The sequence below is a fragment of the Lepidochelys kempii genome, chromosome 2 (genome assembly GCF_965140265.1).
Source record: "Lepidochelys kempii isolate rLepKem1 chromosome 2, rLepKem1.hap2, whole genome shotgun sequence".
Taxonomy (NCBI): Eukaryota; Metazoa; Chordata; order Testudines; family Cheloniidae; genus Lepidochelys; species Lepidochelys kempii.
Genome location: NC_133257.1, coordinates 90515039 through 90535331, shown reverse-complemented (window position 1 = coordinate 90535331; position 20293 = coordinate 90515039). Strand labels below are relative to the sequence as shown.

At 40.9% G+C, this 20293-nt stretch overlaps 2 protein-coding genes across 2 annotated transcripts in view; both read left to right on the top strand.

The window, feature by feature from the left end:
• PIEZO2 (piezo type mechanosensitive ion channel component 2) overlaps positions 1 to 20293 on the top strand; it is a 453866-nt gene that overhangs the window by 7914 nt on the left and 425659 nt on the right. The gene's annotated exons all lie outside the window — the stretch shown is intronic.
• LOC140905936 (myb/SANT-like DNA-binding domain-containing protein 7) lies at positions 18339 to 20174 on the top strand. Its single transcript, XM_073329431.1, has 2 exons — positions 18339 to 19200; positions 19789 to 20174. The coding sequence occupies exons 1-2, from the start codon at positions 18618 to 18620 to the stop codon at positions 19872 to 19874; spliced, it is 669 nt and encodes a 222-aa protein (XP_073185532.1). The 5' UTR covers positions 18339 to 18617; the 3' UTR covers positions 19875 to 20174.

The window sequence follows — 20293 nt, the reverse complement described above, 5'->3', positions numbered from 1 at the left end:
TGTCAATCACTTGACAAGATTTATGAAAAACTTGGAATTTCCAAGCAAGTTGAATTGCTCAATGAATGAGATTAAACTGGGAATGAAATCAGTGGGAAAGCTAAAAACAGTTAATGATGATCTGGGTACAAGGCAGTTCTGTTGTTCTCTTTTCTCTGTTCACATTTGTCGAAGATTGAATTTGGCTTGTTATTTTGCACAGTGTATGCCAATGCAAATAAAAATGGGGTTGAGGACAACCTGCCTAGTGACCTTCTGAATTGAATGGAACTATAAAAATCCATTTGTTTATTAATACTTGAGCTCTCAGACATAAATACATTGGTCAGACCCATTTAGAACCTAAACTCCCACAATAGATTGTGGGCTGTAGTTCTTTAGAGACTTCACTTTTAGTTATGATCATGTCATGCACAGGACTCTCATTCTCTGCGTTTAAATTACAAGCAGAAAATATAGACTGTATTCTGATTATCTGTGTATCAGAGCAAGCAATGCACAGCATGGCAAGGCAGAGCTTCACATATTTTGGAAACCGATAAGACACTGTTTTCTTGTGGTGGGTGGATGAAGATAATAGTACTATTAATACAGCTGTAGTTAGACCCCTTGTGCTGGGGTCCATTTCTATATACTATTGAAAATGTCTGCTATAATTCCAAATATCAGAGTCCCACAAAAAAAATTGTAAGTTAACAGCTGGTGGATATAGTTCAACAGTCTCTGAACTACTACAGCACTAAAATCATCATTTCATAGGGCAGCCAGGCTGGGTCATTTGTTGGAGCAGATGAATAGCAGATGCTGGCAAAAGCAGGCAAATACCCCAGAAGTGCTGGCAGTGCTAAAAAAGACTATCAGTAGAGAATATCAGTTATTTGGATCTTATCTGAGGGAGATTTCAAAGAATAACCTCCTTCCTTATGACAAATGTTGGATATTAAAACATTTTTCAGGCATAAAGTTGTGTATGTTTGAGCTCCAATTTCTCCTTTGCCTTCCTTCATGGTAACAACAGGTCTTTGTGAGGCTGAAATGCCTGGCTCTCAACCTTTCACTGAGAAGGAAGTAACCTCTGGCATACCATGCAATAGTCTAGACTAGTACTTCAGGCTAGATTCATAGGGGCAAAGCTCCCAACGTTTCACATGGGTAAAGCAGGATGCTGTGCCACTCAGGTTTGGCCTGTCCGCCCCTCTGTAGATGGAGACGGAGTGGTGGACAGGTCAAACCTGAGGGGTTGCAACCTAGTGTATGAGGTTGCAGAGCGAAATGCCACTTAGTTTGGGGGCACACTTAAATGTGGAGCCTAGGGGCAAACTGCCCCTTCTGCCCTCGCTCTGGGTGGCCCCAAACGTGGAAAATGTTCACTTCAACTAGGACGGAGGACTCTGGGCATTAAAACAGGACAGGACCATGAAACCTAGGACTGTTGGCAGGTCTGTAAGGGGCACTAACTTCCAGGTGCCCTGCTGCCTAGGGAATTCACAATCCTGAGTTAGGCACCTAGTCTCCCAAAACAACGCAGGAGGAGCGGTGTCTAGGCTCCCAATACAACCCAGGAGGAGTGGATGCACAGAAGCCAGCATGGTAAGTGGGGAGCTGCCTATGCTAGCTAATAGGGAATGCCGAGGAGAGAGGTGTGGTCTAAGTCCTGTTCTTTACAGGGACTTATGTGCATAACTTTGGGCCAGAGGGGGGCACCTCTCTTTGCCTGGGTCATCGTTGTAAATCCCTTCTTGTGGAGTTACATGTCAAAGTTACGTCAGTCTCTTCTGAAGAAAAAATTAGGGAAAATTGTTGTTGGTGCACCCGCATGCCCAGTGCTTAAAGCACTCACTGGATATAGGAGACTAGGATAAAAAAAAATCCCTCCTCTGCCTGATTCAGAGCAGAGATTTGAACTCAGGAGTCCCACCTCCCAGATGAATGTCCTAGTCACTGGTCAGTAGCCATTCTCTCTCTCTTGCTGTCTGGCTCAGTGACTTTTTAAGGATTTCATACCAAGCAGAGCAGGTTCAACAGGACAGATTGAGAGAGAGACCCACCCAAGAATTTCTTATAGCCCAGTGGTAGGTGGGGGAGCTGCATTCAAGTTTCTGCTCTGAATTGGGTAGTGGAGGGATTTGAACTCCAGATTCCCCTGTCCTGGGTATGTGTCCTAAACACCAGGCCACTGGGCATAAGGGCATGGGTACCACCACTCTGTCTTCTGTGCAGGGTAGGTGTACTCTGACAGCTCCTATAGGGTTGGGCCTCGCTGTGGAGAAAGACGAAGGGAACGGCTAGCTTGTGAGTCCTGCTGGGGTTTAACCACTGAGCAGCTTGGTACTGTCAGGACTTAGGCAGCTTTGCACATGCCCATCAACAGAAATGTAGGTGCCTAGGGGACTCAATGCCAATGCCACCTAAATGTTGGACTTAGGGCTAAATTCACAAGGGGGACTTAGGCACCTAATTGCCCCTTTAGATGTTTAAGTACTGTACTTAGTTGTTTGTTGTGCTTGTTCTGTGGATAATCATATTTGTACAACGAAGGATGACATTAAAAAGCCTTAACTAAAGGAAAAGGTTATCTATGGTATGTATGTGGTTTATGTGATTAAACCCATGATTTTAGGCATTTCTGTAAATATGATTTGCTAAACCACTAAACACTAAAATGTGTTTCTCCTTTGGTGCTACAGCAGACATGTCAATATTTATAACATAACCCACACCCAACTTATCCTCTGTTGCCAAATTATCCAGTTTTCTATAGCACTGACTTTTCCAATATTCATAATACTTCATGCTATGATTATGCTTGGCAGGATTCAATTTTTATTTATTTTTACAATTTCAATGGATATCATCAATGTTTATTTTTAAGTCCCCCCCCCCAATTTTTATCTATTTACATTTTCACAGTTGTGGGAAAATATGGGGGGCTCAAATTGGGGGTGTCAGACAATAATTATTTAATTACAGTAAATATTTAGATTCAAAAAGTTAAAGCTATAACGGTTAAAACACAAATTGTCAATATTACATGGCAATATACACAAAGTAAACATGCTTAAATCAAAATGAGTTCTGAGGCAGCATTTTTCTTACTTTGCGGGTTTGTAAGTTTTGGTTATTATTGATGGAACTATTTTTTGTTGGTTTGTATGTATGATGAAATTGGCATTTACTGATTAAAAATCTAATCCTTCCAAGCCTAGCTATGATTTTTTCAGATCTCAAAAGCTAAGCAGGGTCAAACCTGGGCAGTACTTGGAGAAAGCCCAGGTGCTGCTGGCAGTAGTGCTGGTAACACAGAAAGTATCACTCTGATTTTTGAGTCAGCATTGAACTTGCCTCATTCTGGTGCTAAGGGCACCAGGTGGTGGGGATTGGTCTTTCTTTCATATGAATCAGGTTATGATTTTGAGCATTCAAAAATCAGAAAATGAAAAAGCTGAATTATGTTAAGCTGCCATCTTGCACAAATGTAGTAGTTTCTATTTTTGATTTTATTAAATGTCTCTTAATACATTATTGTTAAACACATTTAGGATGTGCAGTGTGGCTGAATTAATTGTCCTTTTTTTTTGAGAATTTTGCCTGTTTGTTTCCTTTCTTGAGTAGTGCAAAAACCATAACCTTAATGTTGCATTACGGTTACTATTTTATTTTGAGTATTAAATCCTTTTTTGATTTTGTGCTAAGATATATGCCTTAATAATATCCTGTGGCAGTGAATTCCACAGCTTAACTCTACTTTGTATTAAAAAGGGAGTACTTCTTAATCGATTTCAAATTTGTTGCCTCAGTAAATAATCTGTTGGATGAGAAGTAATATATAATCATTTAGATCAACAAAAATGTAATGTTTGCTTTACTCTAAAATGTTGAAATAACATTTGCAGGGAACAAAAGCAACCATTAAGATTGACAGTAGAAATTAACAGCTATAAATTTTCGATCTGCTTGTCTGAGGAGCAAGGGATGAGATGTTACACTTTTAATTTGCTTTTTAACCAGACCCTTGTAGTATACATGCAGTGTTCGGTTCAAGAGATTAGAGAGAAGCACAGTATGGCATTTCATCTTTTAATTCATTCAGATAGCTTCAGTTTGGAAGTTCTGTTGTAAATAAAATGAAAATAAAAGGTGTGTGTGTGAGAGAGAGAGAGAGAGATCGGTCTTTTTCTTTTAATTATAAAACACAAGATTGCAGACATTACGAATTATTTCTGCTCTTTGCAAGACCTGTGTTACATCTAGCCTGACAGAGTAATAACTATTTTTTAAAATTGTGGGTCAGATCCTGGCCCTCACTTCAAAAGTGTTGCATGAGATTATACATTAAAATATGTAGTTTTTAAAGAGGAAACTACTATGGATTTGGTCTAAATATACACCTTGGTTTGTGCATCTCTTCCTGGGTGTAGTCAAAAGATGCTAAGCAGTTTTCCCAATGGTACTATCTCCACCCTAGCCAAGCCTATATTAACAGCAAAATTGCTGTTACCCCAGCTCCAAGTGTGTACCTCACCCACATATTAAGAAGACGTTGGGTAAGTGTATACTTAGATCAACTTCCCCAGACTAACTCCTTTCAATAGCTGTTGTATATTCAAGAATTTCAGAGTACACATTTGGATATCTTTAAAGTCCTGTTTAGCTTTTGTTAAATGCAGAAGAGATTGCAAAGAGTGAGATGAATAGCAGTGAAAACGGTTAAAGAACCAATATACTTTCCTGGTAGTTCAGAACCACCTTTATTTCCAGATTGATTAATGAAATGGAAGTGCAGACTACAACAATGATTATACCAATCTGTAGTCTGTTCCTGTGTATCTCCAGCAAATGTCCTCAGCAGCTTACTTGGATTTCATTTTAACTCATGTATTTGCAAACTCAGTAACCCTTTTGATATAAATTAATGCAGTATGCAGAGCCAGCACTAGGTATAAGCAGACTAAGCAATTGCTTTGGGCCCCAAACAGCTCAAGGGCGCCACCTATTTGCTTTTTATTATGTGGGGTGTGTGTGTGTGTGTGTGGGGGGGTATTCCTGCTTTGCGGGGCCCCCAGTGGGTTAGCTCTGGCACCAGGCAAAACACATGTTTAATTACTGTTCCCACATTTAACAACATGATGTCGTTCTCCTTGTCCACGTGTATGGCCTTTATGCACTCTGTTAGTGGTAAAGCTTGCTATACACTGAGAATAGGATGGCCTGTAACCCAATGGGAAGTGAGGGGATTGCTATTTTGTATCACAAGATTGTCACAGAAATTGAGCGCAGCCTCTAAAAACTCAATATACATTGGCTTAATGAGTTGCAGAGGGTAATGGTGATGGATTATGGGTTTACATCAGCTCAGCTCAAGTTGTCCTTTTGTTAGACCACTTTTTTGGGAGATGTTTCTGATCAATATATGTGGGTGCAATGTATCTGATGTGCAATTTTGTCATTATATTTCAATGGTTTAAGGACTTGCCTACTGTTCACTCAGCACTTATAGTTGAGCATAATTACATGTTCCACACTGATTTGTAGTTTTTCCAGATAGCAACTGTGACAGGGTCGGGCCAGATGGCTATAGGAGAGTAATAGAAGGCAGATATATTAGCCCCAGGCTAAGTAGGTCCCTTTTCCCGGGGTAAGGTAACAGGGAAGGTTCCAGAACAATCAGGAACCTTCTGAAGACAATTAAGACAGGCTGATTAGAACACCTGCAGCCAATCAAGAAGCTGCTAGAATCAATTAAGGCAGGCTACTCAGGGCACATGGGTTTTAAAAAGGAGCTCACTTCAGTTTCTGGTGTGCGTGTGAGGAGCTGGGAGCAAGAGGCACTAGGAGCTGAGAGTGAGAACGCGGACTGTTGGAGGACTGAGGTGTACAAGCATTACCAGACACTGGAGGAAGGTCCTATGGTGAGGATAAAGAAGGTGTTGGGAGGAGGCCATGGGGAAGTAGCCCAGGGAGTTGTAGCTGTCGCACAGCTGTTCCAGGAGGCACTCTAGACAGCGGCATTCCATGGGGCCCTGGGCTGAAACCCGGAGTAGAGGGCAGGCCCGGTTTCCCCCAAATCCTCCCAACTCCTGGTCAGACACAGGAGGAGTCGACCTGGACTGTGAATTCAGAAAAACAGCCAAGCTGAGGGCTGCCGTGAAGCTCCAAGGCGAGCAAATCTGCCAATAAATGCAAGACCCACCAAGGTAGAGCAGGAACTTTGTCACACAACATGTGACACAGCTTTAAACCTATTCCATCCACTTTCCCAGATACCACATCTCTTTTCTGAGATATGTGTATTGCAGTGCATCTTTTGGAATACATTTTTAGCTGGAGCATAGAATTCTAGTAGCTCGGGTCTAAGCATCTGCATGACACATACAGAATATTTACTTTGAAGAAATTCTGTAGTTCTGGTCTAACCACTGTTCTAAGTTTAGATTTATAAAAGTATATTTGTACCTATAGTATTAGCCAGAGATATTCATGTGATACTTTGAATCACAGTTGTGTACACATGAACACCTGAAAAATTGTTGCACCCTCCATGGCATGTGCATTACCAATCAAAGCAGCTGCATGATCTTATTGCTATTCTCCTCCTCCTTTCCCTCTTCTCCCAAAGTTTAACACTTGTCAAACTACTGCTTAACTTAGAAGACAAAGGTCTTTGGGGCAGGGCCCATGTCTCTTATTTGTTAGTTAAATGCTAGCCATACATATTTACTGTATTGTGCTGTGTAAATAATAAATAACATTTCCATAGTTTTCTCTAAACTGAAGGGAAATCAATGAAATACCTTTTAAAAAAGTTTGGATGAAATGGCATTACCTTTTTTTTTTAAATAGAAAATTGCAGTGTTTTTAAAGTTACTGTCGGGGGAGGAGGAAATTGCTAACTCTAATTATAGAGTTAAAGAGTTAAAGATCAATGTTAATGTTAAATCATATCTGCCTCTGACTTTGTGTAGATCTCTGATTAATTGCAAAACATTAATCTCCAAAATTCACTCTTTCCACCCCTTTCACACTGCCAAAATCCATGTCCATTCTTTGATCTCATACTTTTTCTGACCTCCTTGATCTTCACCTCTTCCTTCTTCAACCTATCCGAATCTCACCTGTGAAAAGTATCTGCTTTGCCAACCGTGTTCAGCTCCTTTCTAAATCCCTTGGTTGCCTCCCATAACAAATTCAAGCTCCTATCTTTGTCTTCAGAGCCCTCCAGAACTTATCTGTTGTCTCCTTTCACTCACCCCAGATCCACCTTGCTTAGCCTACTTCAGGGATCGGCAACCTTTGGCACCTGGCCTGCCAGGGTAAGCCCCCTGGTGGGCCGGGTCAGTTTGTTTACCTGCTGCATCCACAGGTTCAGCCGATTGTGGCTCCCACTGGCTGCGGTTCGCTGCTCCAGGCCAATGGGGGCTGTGGGAAGCAGCACGGGCCGAGGGATGTGCTGGCCGCCGATCCCTGGCCTACTTGCTCGTCTGACTACCTCCTGCATCCTAGGCCAGCTTTTGTGTCGCCATGTGCTTGGAGCCTCCTAAATGCAATTCCTTCAAATTCCTTCTCCAAACACATTTCTTCAAGGAGTCTTTTTAAATCCTAGTCATCCATTCTACTAAGGGAAGCTCAGTGTTTTAAATTAATATGTGAACATTAGTCATCTAATCTACCACACAACCTTACTGTCATAACCCTTCTTGTGTCCATCACCTCTTCATTTATTCTTTTTCCTTAATTTAGGTTGACCAGAGACTTCATCTTTCTTTGGCTCTTTGGCAAGTGATGTGCATATTTATAGCACTGTACGAATAGTGAGTCACCTCGGTTGCATGCTCTATGTGATGACTTTTGGATTGTATTGTATGAGGTTCCTTCCCTCTCACTAGACTAGTGCTACACTTACATAGCAACCACAGTGTTATCTCAAATCTTGCTGTTTACTTCATATTTCCATAATTATAGAATCCTACAGGTTAGCGATAGGAAATAATTATCGGGTCATCTAAGCCAGTCTCCCTGGGGACTTACTTTTAAATGTCCCCAAAAAAAGGCCTCCGCCATTCTCTTGGAAAATTATAATCCGTAATTTAATTGTTCTCCTTATCTTGTCCTAGCTACATGGCCTGTGGTTGCAGGAGGGATTGGAATTCTTTCAGTGCTAGCTTTTCCTTCCTCTTCTGCACCACACAGTATGAGGCATGAGTATGAGAAAGGGGAGCCTGGGTTGCACTTCTAAGACCCAAAGCCAGCTTGCCTCCCAGGTTCTGACAGGACTTTAGGTCTGCTTGACACTGGCAGAACCTCTTTCCTTATCGGTGAGATATTTGGTAGACATGAGAGAGGAAATGGTGATGAGCAAGGGGATATATGGTGTTTTTTGGGGGTGTGGTTGGCAGCATTGGTCAGTGTCTCCCCAACCCCCACAGCTTCAAGTTGTCCTGCCTGTGCTCATTTGGGAGCTTCTCCTGGTCACCGCTTCCCTGCTGATTTTCATATGCCCCCACTTTGGAGATTCTTTCTGGGCTCTACTTCCAGTCGCTTCATGTTGGGGCTTCCCTGCTTATGGTCATCCATTACTTCTGATTGGTTTACCCCTTATTTCAACTGATTTTGACAGGTAATATTTCTTTGATTTCACAGAGTCAAAATACATTCAGGTCAGGATTCCTGGATCTATACCATCAGTTGTTTAGTTTTTATTAATTTATGGAGGAGCAGTAGAAACACTGTAAATAAGGACTTCGGAGGAGTACTGTATAAAGCCAATTAGTTATCCATCTTACTCATGAATCTGGTCAAAATATAACTTTTAACACCAAAACAAAAATCCAAAACAACCAATCAGCCAAACCCTAGAATGAAGACTATCATATAAAGTGCTAAATGTGCTATCTTTCCAAACTGAAATATAATAGACTAAGACTTGTGGCCAAAAATAAAGTAAGATTTGCAGATAATATGGAAGTTTAGTGCTGTACTGTATCTTAAATTACACATTTACAGTGTTTATCCTGTCAGCCATTCACTTTCATTGAATTGACTCAACTGGTGCCAATGCAAACTTCACATTTAACATTAAATTCAGTTAATTACTCATAATTTTTCATTGTCCTATGCAAGTACAGCACCTTAGTTGCTCAAAGACCTCTTCTTAGAGGATCAAAGGCAAATGTATGTTTTTTGTTAAATGCTTACAATTTGCTATATGATTGAAAATTAAACAAAAAATTGCTTTGAGATACAATAACTTTGTACAAATGAAACCAACATCAGCCTTGGCCAGCCAACCCCCAATGAGCAACACTATCATTTACCACTTTTTATGGTAAACTAGAGAGTTTGAAGTAAGAGAGAGCCTTACAGTGCCAATTTCAAGGATTTATGTGATGACAGATGTAGTGGTGATGGCCTAGATTCCTCCCTCCCACGAAGAAAGCTGTGTCAGAGGGACAGAATAGTTCCCTGAGGTTCCTGTGTTTCCTATAAATTGGCTACTCAAAGGGGAAGGGGGTTGTACTGGATAGTGATGAAGTGAGCACGTGGTAGAACCCCCTCCTGCACTCCCCTGCCCAAACCTATGGATCATGAGGATCAATGCTGGACAAGACTCTCTAGAGCTGTCAAAGCATGGATAGCCTGGTGCTTCCACTGTCTGCAATGACTTGCGACATAAGGTTGCTAACAGTCCCATATTATAATGGATGTTCCTTTATTTAAATAAAAATTGCCTGTCCCTAAATCATTACAGGAAGCTTTTGGTTCTGTATTTCGACTAGTGCTGCTGGAGCAGTCTGGACTGTTGTTCCAGCACCTGTAATCCAAGATGCAGAGTTGCTCCAGCACTTCGCTTCGCAAAGTGCCACTTGCTGGAAGCTTGACCTGGTACAGGGGATCTCAATGCCACGCAAATTTGGCCTGGCCACCCAGAGTCATGCCAGACACAGGGCAGCCAGGCCAAATTTGAGTAGTGCTGCTAATGGAGGGACAGCTGGGCTAAATTTGAGTGGTGTTGCGACACAGTTCATGGGGTTGCAATGCCACTGAAATTTGGCCTAGCATCCCTTCTGTCCTGAACCCCTTCTGAAAACTGCTCCTCCCACTGGAGCCTGAAAAGGTGCCCCAGCTAGTTTGAGCAAGTCTGTTCCACTTGCTGCCTTCCTCCAGTCCACATCCCTTATTTCAGCCCCATCCCAGTAGTGCATGGGGCTACAGCAGGCCCAGATCATCAACTGCAGACTCTGACAGCTCCCAGTGCTTGCACTGAATGTGAACAGGGGCTGCAGCAGCTGCCCAACCCAGTGTCTGAGGCGCTGGGTTCTCTGCAGCACCAGAGATGGAGAGAGAGAACCCCTAGGAAGGATGGGGGAGAAGGAACTCACCCCCAGAGGCTCAAGTCAAGACTTCTGAAGTCTGTCCTGTATTTTTGAAAAACAGCATTAGCATCCTTATCTTGGCAGTGCAGCTCCTGAGGAAGCCATGTTGCCATTGGCAGGGTCCGTTAAAAATAAAGTAACTACATAGAAGCAGGATAATTCCAACAACTATACTTTATATGTATAAAAATGGAAACTTTAAAATAAGAAAAGCAAAGAAGAAACTCTTTATCAAAAGACCATGTTTGAATAATTAGCATGTGGAACTTATTGCCGCCAGATAGTATTGAGACTACGAGCATAAGAGGGTTCACAAAGATTTAGATGTTGATATGGATAACTCTTCAAATTCTCTTTATCTCTTAAAACCCTTCATAATATGTTTGGAATAGATTTAAACCCTCATTCTTCAGGGCATAAGTCAACCTCCGACTGAAGGGGTTAGAGAAATATTTCCCTGTGGGCAAGTTATTCCATAATTGCTCACTTTGGGATTATTGTACCTTCTTCTGAAGTAGTTGTTATTAGCCAATACCTTAAGTAAGATTCTGGAATAGATGGACCATTAATGTGACTGAATCCTGGCAATTCATGTGTTCTTTTAAACATGTACAACTAATGTTGAATACCACAGAGTAAACTTTGACATAAATTTGTGTAAAATACTCCAAGTGTGAGAAGCTGAAGGTATTAGGATCACTTAAAATTATTAGCTTGGTTTTTATTTTAAAAACTTATAACTCCAAATCAAAAGTATTCAAGAAAAGACAAGCAATTGATGCCTGAGGTCTAGAGAGCTTCAGCCTTCATGTAAACGTTTACTAATAGGGGCATACCTGAGTAGTGATGTTAAGATCCAGACTTAGAAGATCAAAACTTGTCTAAAGTTCAATGTCATTTGGGCCTGGGGTTTTTGTCCAGGGCCTTCTCTAATAAAAAAATATTCTGAGAACTCTAAATCTATTCAGTAAATGTTATTTTTTAAGTTGTCCCATAGTGTGGAAGAAGTTGACTAAATATGCACGTCAAAACATCCTAGTCATGGCTTCTTATATTTGCGCCAAGTTGTATAGCAGTTGTTCTTAGAAATCTTACTGTGAGAAATTATTTTTTAATCTTTCCCTAACCTTATTGGTTCCACACATTTCAGAGGATCCAATTTTCCATTCACGTTTCCCCCCTCCCCCTCCCATGACGTACAGCCACATTACATATCCGTAGGGCTCTGCTGTGTCCTTTTTTTCAGCACTTAATGGTATATAGCCAAAGGCTTTGAAAAGGTTAAAATAATGTTTCTCAGTTGGATGTGTTGATTATTAATGGATGATGTTCTGTTACATTGGCACAGTCATCTATCACTGACTTGTAATGGAATAATTAATTTATGGGGGAAGTTGAGGTCTAAGCCATTACTTTTCAATTTCAGGAAATATCCTATGGCAGTGTTCTGAAAGGGCTTACTAGCCCGTAAATTCTGGGCATTATTTCATAGTAATCATGATCATATAATAGAATTACCTTAATTAGACAGTAAGGCTTTCTACATTGCAAATCATTGTGAATGGCATCTTTCTAAATACCCTTTTTTAAAAACCATAGAACTGAAAAGATTACTTTTGAATGTCACCTCATTGCATTCTTTCCTCACAAAATACAATGAATATTTTACTGTTAATTATCCTGATGAAATGCTTGCAAAACAGCTGGTCAGAATGGTTATTTTAATCTAAAGTTGCAGCTACAAATATCCAGACTTTTAAAAAGCTTGTATTTCAGAAGCAATTGATACCAATTGTTCAGAGGCCCTAATGTGTTTGTATTTTGAGTCCAATGAGAACTAACAGTTCCAAAAATTTGCTATTCAAGAAGACAAAATTGATCTACTTTAATCAATTGCAGTGTGTAGCAAACAATATATACTGAAATCAAAAGGTCACTTTTTGAACATCAGAAGACTGTTTTTCCAAATCATTGAAAATTACATTTTGAGAGTATGACAATTATAACTGATCAGCAACTTGTAGCAAAAGTGGCTTTCATATAATAAAGAGATTTGGTACCAGTAGTCATACATATGAATGTTTTCTGTTTTTCCTTTATCTACATTTGCCTGCCCCGAGGGAACAGATAATTTACATACGGAAAACAATAATGTAATGTACTTTAAGCAGCCCAGGTGACTCTCCTGATTCTTATTTAAAAAAAAAAATACATTGGACAACTGTCACACAAATCAGACTGATCAATTTATTATTGAGAGACCATTTTCTTACCTAATTCGAAGCTGGCTAGAAATAATGTTTAAAACTACTGAAATAGATCATATAAGGGTGTTTCAAAACTGTATTTTATCTATATTGATAGTTCTGATTTATAATGAGGTATAAAATGAGGTGAAAGCAACAGGTTTTTAGAAAGGCTCTGGGGGCAATTGGTGTGTTTGTCTTTAGCACAGGACTGAACAATAGAAAGGGGATGAACAATAGGGGCCTGATTTTTCAGAGGTGCTGAGCACACTGTTATCTTTGACTTTTGCTGGAATTTTAGGAGCTCAGCCTTCTGAACATCAGGCCTTACGAGTAGTGCTGGGTGAAGTATGATAGCTAAAAAATGTTTTGCCAAAAAATATGGCTTCAGGTCAGGAGAAACATTTAGTGAATTGCCGCCTCCACAATTTGGTGAATCTAGCTCTTCTTTTCCTTTGCTTTTATTTTCTTTTTAAAAGATTTTAAATGCCCTGAAACGCTTCCTTCTAGGTTGACTAAAATATTTTGTTCAACCCCAAATGAAAGCTTTCTAGCTTTTTAGATTTGTTGGAAATTCAAAAATAAATACCTTCAGTTTGGTTTGACTCAATCTGGATTTTTTTTTCAGAGTAGCCAGCAAACTGAAAAATCAGTTATTCAGACAGCTCTATTTATGAGTCTCCTGTTGGCTTTCCAAATCTATGCCTACTCTCCAACTGTATAATAGGGACAAGTGAAATCTCAGTGGGAAGGAGAAAAATAACATGGATAACATTACTTACATGCTAAAAATATAGCACGTAGTAACCTGCCACATAATTACCAGTTGTAACTTAGTATTGGTCAAAGCAATTAAAGTGAATCAAAGTCAATGTTATGATCTTATGAACATCTTTGAATGCAACTATCCTCTTTGTTGAGAAAGACTGATATTCAGAAATTTCCTCAAGGAATTTGACATATTGGTAGCAAAGAGCATTGACTTGAGTTTATATGGATTCGTGGTTGACATGTTGTTGTTGGTGGCTAAGATTGACACACAAAGAAGAGTTTAACTGATTTCAAAACATTACCTTTTAGGTTGGCAGATTCTTTAAAACAGATGCAGTGTGTTGTAGATGGCATTTTTTTAAAGTAATGGTCCCATAGGCAGTTATCCAAGTTTGAGCTCTGTCCGTTCCAAATGGGAGTACGCTTCAGAATGCTAGGTTCTTTCATTCTGTGAAATACATGGCACATAAGGGGTTTAAATTCTTTCATCTTAACAAAATTAAATTATTTAAATTTAAAAAGAAACTGCTTTAATAACCGATGCTGCTTTAATGGTAAAGTTTTCTAATATTTTTTTCTTGCTGTTTGTTTGTTCCACTTATGTGTCTCTTCAGAAGGTTTTCAGTAAGTTGTCTGGCCCCTGTCAGTGTGTATAGAGCCAATTTTAAATGTAAATCCATGTAAGTAGATGGAGTTACATGGATGATGAATGTGGTATGTTATACAGTAAAGCTCCATGTTTCTATGAGCAACTTCAATATCTTTGGTCATGGAGGAATCTTTCTGTGCTTTAAGCTAATAGTTTATTACTATCACAGCTTCTACTCTGATTTAGATAAGCACAGAATTCCATCCATACTGCCATTCTAGATGCAGCTTGCAGTGGGTTATGTGAGGTTACATTTCATCATGTGATGCCAGAATTCTCCCACTGTCATACCCAGAGGATATGAGTAATTCCCATCAATTTAAATGGGACCTACTCATGCCCTGTGAAATAAAAATCATGATCCCAGGGAAGAAAATATGCTCCAAAAATGGTTCTAAAATGGAAAAGCTTTTAAACATCCCCATATGCTCCTGGTTTTTTGTTTTGTTTTGAAAGCTAGTGTATAATGTGAACAGAAATGTGGGGTTGCTCTCTGGGAGCAGATACATACTATATAAAGCAGCAGCAAATGCAAAAAATCATCCACACTTATAGGCTTTCTCTCTACGCCAATGCTAATTGTGTTATAATGTGTTAAAGGTTAGCAATCATACTGTAGACAGACAACAAATATGCTGAATTATCTAATATGTTAAAACCAATAGGCAATTGTAATAAAGACATTTTTCACAGGGACTAGAGACTCAGCAAACTTCAGATTGACCATAACCATTCTAAAAAGATCCCTGTTATGCTAAATAGAATGATCACCATTTATTAGTCAATATTTACTTACCTGAGATACTACAGTTATTTCCTATTCTAAGCATAAGGGGAAACTCTGATATCTGATACTATTGTTGACTTTGCAGTGATGATCTCTACAGTTAGTGTAAGGTGACAGCTGATGTCAACAGATGGATGCATAGACAGTAGAAAATAAGCAGATATTGGGAATGTGGTCTTGAATGCCAGTAGAGAGAATAATATTTAACATAGTGATTAATCAAAAAAGAATGAGAAGATATTGCCAGTAGACTTGGATATTAATATGCAGGAAAAAATGGTGCTGTGTACAATCCTATCGCCAATCCATAACCCATTTTCCCCTTTCTGTGCTTATGTTCATAGCAAAGGGTAGACTTGTAATTTACACCTTTCACAGACTCTGGTACGTATTTTTTGGAGACTGTAGACTTAAAGGGCTGGATGTTGATCTCATGTACAACAGCATTATGGTAGTATAATTCCAGTAACTTCAGTGTCATTACTTTGGGTTTACGTCTGTATATCTGACATTAGAATTGGGCCCAGAAGAAAAGCCATTGGTCCAAACCTTGCATATAAACAAAGTACTAATAAATGTGATTGTTTCCAGACTTAGTTAGCTAACATACACAATTTAATACATAGTACTATATTAACTATAATATCAATGACACAAATTTGTAGGGGTCAGTGATTTTAGGAGCATCTAAGCTTTTGTCACCCTTTTAAGAAGAAGGTTAAGAAGATGAAGGTTCGGGCACTTAGCATTGGAAGGGTCTTTAAGTATTCATTGGGTTGATCAAGCTCCGTCCATGTGCATGCATATTATGATGAAACATATGGAGTGAAAATTGCTATGAAAAAACTAGTTGACTGTAGTGGGCTGAAATAAATCAATGAGAAGAATTTTAAGGAGGGGATCACTGTTCTGACCTGTGGTGTGAGATGTAGGAACATCATTTCGTTTATAAGGACATAACCCTAAAAAATGACCACGGCAACCATTAGTGGTCTACATGGTGCCAAGCACTGCTGGAATGAATTCACAGCCAGTGAATTCAGGGCCTGGAAGTATAGCGCATACAGAAGGTAACCATACTAGTGGTCACACGGCCTGCTCCAGATTCTTACAGTTCTCTGACTTTGAATTGGCACGTTTACTTTCTTCCAAATTCTGTTTGGCAGATACCAAAGCATACGTGGGAGGAGATGAGGAAAGGAGGTAGAAGAGTGCTTGACTCAAATAACATAACTTAGAGAGAACAAAATGGGGAGCAGTGGCTGAACAGTGATGGGGTCAGAAGTGCTGGAACTAGGGGTGCTGGGGGTGCTGCTTGAAGTAGTAATACATGGTTTCTGCCTTCAGCACCCCCACTATAAAAATTGTTGCAGGACCACTGGATGGGGTAAGGTGTAAAATGGAGAGGCTGCCCCAATGCTCACTAGGGTGCCATAAGACTCCTCATTCCAGAATCTCTTCCATTAGCAACCTCTCCCTGGTGGCCCTCAATTCCGTACAGTACCCTAGTCCTGTCAACCTCCTCTGTGTTTTAGGTGTGTTGGGGTATAAGTTCCTGTCTCCCGCACACCGGCAGCAATTGGTAAGGGGGTGCAGAGGAGAAGTGTGGACCCTGGAGGGGAAATGAGTGTCATACCTGGCAGAGCACAAAACTTGACAATTATGTAATATCCCAATTTCCCAAATTAGGAAACCCTATCAAATGGGAGGTGAATCATACAACAAATCCATGACAGAACTGGGAATAGAGTTAAAATTTAACTCCCAGTGTCCTACTCTAAAACCAAATCATACAAATAGGTTAATTCTGCTAGTAGACACCACATTATCTGAATGTGGATTTCAAACCTATGGTTACAAAGAGAAAGTTAAGTTATGAGGAGAAGAATTTCACTGCTTGAGAATGGAAGCTTCCTTTTCTATCACAGACTACAAGAGATTATGCCGGACCCCAAATGCAGAAAATGTTATAATTTACATGATTCTGCCACTCACCTTTGTGTACAGCAAGCTATCCGAATGCACCAAAAACTGGAATACTTTAAAAGACACCTAGTGGAATTATGTAACAACGTACTAGTGCTTACATGTCCCATTTTTTATGATGCATATTGCATGATGAGAATAGCACCCTTTTGTCCACTGAAATACATTGCTGCAGCTGTCCTTTAGCACATCAGAGTCCTTTAATAACTGTTTACTGGACATGCTGTCACAGAATCATCAAAATTATTACTGCTTATGGAACTGAACAACGTTATTATAATTCTTTGCAGAGTTAGTCAAAATTTTTGATTTTGGAAATTGGATTTTAAAAGGCTTTTTAAAAAAGTACTCAAGAACCTCTTTCCTCTCTGCCCCACCAGCTCTAATTTGTATTCTGATAGCACTGAGGAGAGCCATTTGGAGATCAGGACCCCATTGTGCTAGAGACTGTACATGCATGATGTAAAAAGACACTCCTTGCCCCAAAGAGCTTCCAGTCTTGATTTATGACAAGACAACAGGTGGATGAAACAAAGATCGGAGGGGAAAGGAGAAGTTGTGATAATTGTATAATCAGAAAATCTTGCCTCGCAAGTAATAGCCACCAGTCACCTGCCTCATCTTCATCAGTTGGCATGGTTTGGTAGGAATGGTGGTTGGAGGAGGGTAAGGTAGTTGTATAGGTGAAGCTCCACAGGAGGGGTGTGTGTGTGTGTGTGTGTGTATTTAGAGTACCAGGGGAGTGTAAAAGTAAACTCCTTTAGCTGAAGGTATGCTGACTTCTTCAATCCACATTAAAGTATCTGTTGAATTTGTTCACTTGCACAAAGATATTTCCAGGGAGATTGAATAAACACGTATAGACTTGCTGGTAATACCAGGCACTTGTTGAATCTTCTCATTATCTTGTAATATTTATTTCATCTTTTTGCCAGCAGTGAGAGAGCTTAGGTTAATCAACCACCTCAGGGAAAACTGAGTAACTGGAACAGTGCCTTTAACACAGGTGGCCATGTAGCCTGTCTTCTGCGTGCCTCTACAATGGACAGAGTGCATATTGGCAAATACAGTAAAGACATCTAGCAATTAGGTGACTATTATGCATTGAATCACTTTTATCACCAATGTACATATAAAGGTAAATCAGATAATTTATTGGATGAGTGCAAAATTTTGCTGCTTATGCTAGTTCACTTCTGCAGAGAGAACTGGAAATGGTCAGGATGGATGTAGGAAGACACGAATTGTTCTGGTCCAACTTCAAAAGATCTGAGTTTGTAATGTAGTAAAATTAGCAATGGCTTCTCCTCTTTCTCTTCTCTAGAAACCAGTTGTGTTTATGTAGAGGCTAGTCTGCTAAACCAGGTCTCACAAAAGCAGAATTTAAAGGCAAGAGCATTAAATTTTCCCAGTTAATTTCATGAACTGAGATTTCTTTGTCACGGACTCATAGCCCTGGTCTACACTAGGACCTTAGGTCGAATTTAGCAGCGTTAAATCGATTTAAACCTGCACCCGTCCACACAATGAAGCCCTTTATTTCGACTTAAAGGGCTCTTAAAATCGATTTCCTTACTCCACCCCTGACAAGTGGATTAGCGCTTAAATCGACGTTGCCGGCTCGAATTTGGGGTACTGTGGACACAATTCGATGGTATTGGCCTCCGGGAGCTATCCCAGAGTGCTCCATTCTGACCGCTCTGGACAGCACTCTCAACTCAGATGCACTGGCCAGGTAGACAGGAAAAGAACCGCGAACTTTTGAATCTCATTTCCTGTTTGGCCAGCGTGGCAAGCTGCAGGTGACCATGCAGAGCTCATCAGCACAGGTGACCATGATGGAGTCCCAGAATCGCAAAAGAGCTCCAGCATGGACCGAACGGGAGGTACGGGATCTGATCGCTGTTTGGGGAGAGGAATCCGTGCTATCAGAACTCCGTTCCAGTTTTCAAAATGCCAAAACCTTTGTGAAAATCTCCCAGGGCATGAAGGACAGAGGCCATAACAGGGACCCGAAGCAGTGCCGCGTGAAACTGAAGGAGCTGAGGCAAGCCTACCAGAAAACCAGAGAGGCGAACAGCCGCTCTGGGTCAGAGCCCCAAACATGCCGCTTCTATGATGAGCTGCATGCCATTTTAGGGGGTTCAGCCACCACTACCCCAGCCGTGTTGTTTGACTCCTTCAATGGAGATGGAGGCAATACGGAAGCAGGTTTTGGGGACGAAGAAGATGATGATGATGAGGAGGTTGTAGATAGCTCACAGCAAGCAAGCGGAGAAACCGGTTTTCCCGACAGCCAGGAACTGTTTCTCACCCTAGACCTGGAGCCAGTACCCCCCGAACCCACCCAAGGCTGCCTCCTGGACCCAGCAGGCGGAGAAGGGACCTCTGGTGAGTGTACCTTTTAAAATACTATACATGGTTTAAAAGCAAGCATGTGAAAGGATTACTTTGCCCTGGCATTTGCGGTTCTCCTAGATGTAGTCCTAAAGCCTTTGCAAAAGGTTTCTGGGGAGGGCAGCCTTATTTCGTCCTTCATGGTAGGACACTTTACCACTCCAGGCCAGTAACACGTACTCGGGAATCACTGTAGAACAAAGCATTGCAGTGTATGTTTGCTGGCATTCAACCAAAATCCGTTCTTTATCTCTCTGTGTTATCCTCAGGAGAGTGAGATATAATTCATGGTCACCTGGTTGAAATAGAGTGCTTTTCTTCAGGGGACACTCAGAGGAGCCCATTCCTGCTGGGCTGTTTGCCTGTGGCTAAACAGAAATGTTCCCTGCTGTTAGCCACAGGGAGGGGGGAAGGTTGAGGGGGTAGTCACGCGGTGGGAGGAGGCAAAATGTGACCTTGTAATGAAAGCACATGTGCTATGTATGTAATGTTAACAGCAAGGTTTACCCTGAAAGAGTGTAGCGACTGTTTTATAAAATGTGTCTTTTTAAATACCGCTGTCCCTTTTTTTTTCTCCACCAGCTGCATGTGTTTCAATGATCACAGGATCTTCTCCTTCCCAGAGGCTAGTGAAGCTTAGAAAGAAAAAAAAAACGCACTCGCGATGAAATGTTCTCTGAGCTCATGCTGTCCTCCCACACTGACAGAGCACAGACGAATACGTGGAGGCAAATAATGTCAGAGTGCAGGAAAGCACAAAATGACCGGGAGGAGAGGTGGCGGGCTGAAGAGAGTAAGTGGCGGGCTGAAGACAGGGCTGAAGCTCAAATGTGGCGGCAGCGTGATGAGAGGAGGCAGGATTCAATGCTGAGGCTGCTGCAGGACCAAACCAGTATGCTCCAGTGTATGGTTGAGCTGCAGCAAAGGCAGCTGGAGCATAGACTGCCACTTGCTGCCCCTCTGTAACCAACCGCCCTCCTCCCCAAGTTCCATAGCCTCCACACCCAGACGCCCAAGAACGCGGTGGGGGGGCCTCCCCAACCAGCCACTCCACCACAGAGGATTGCCCAAAAAAAAGAAGGCTGTC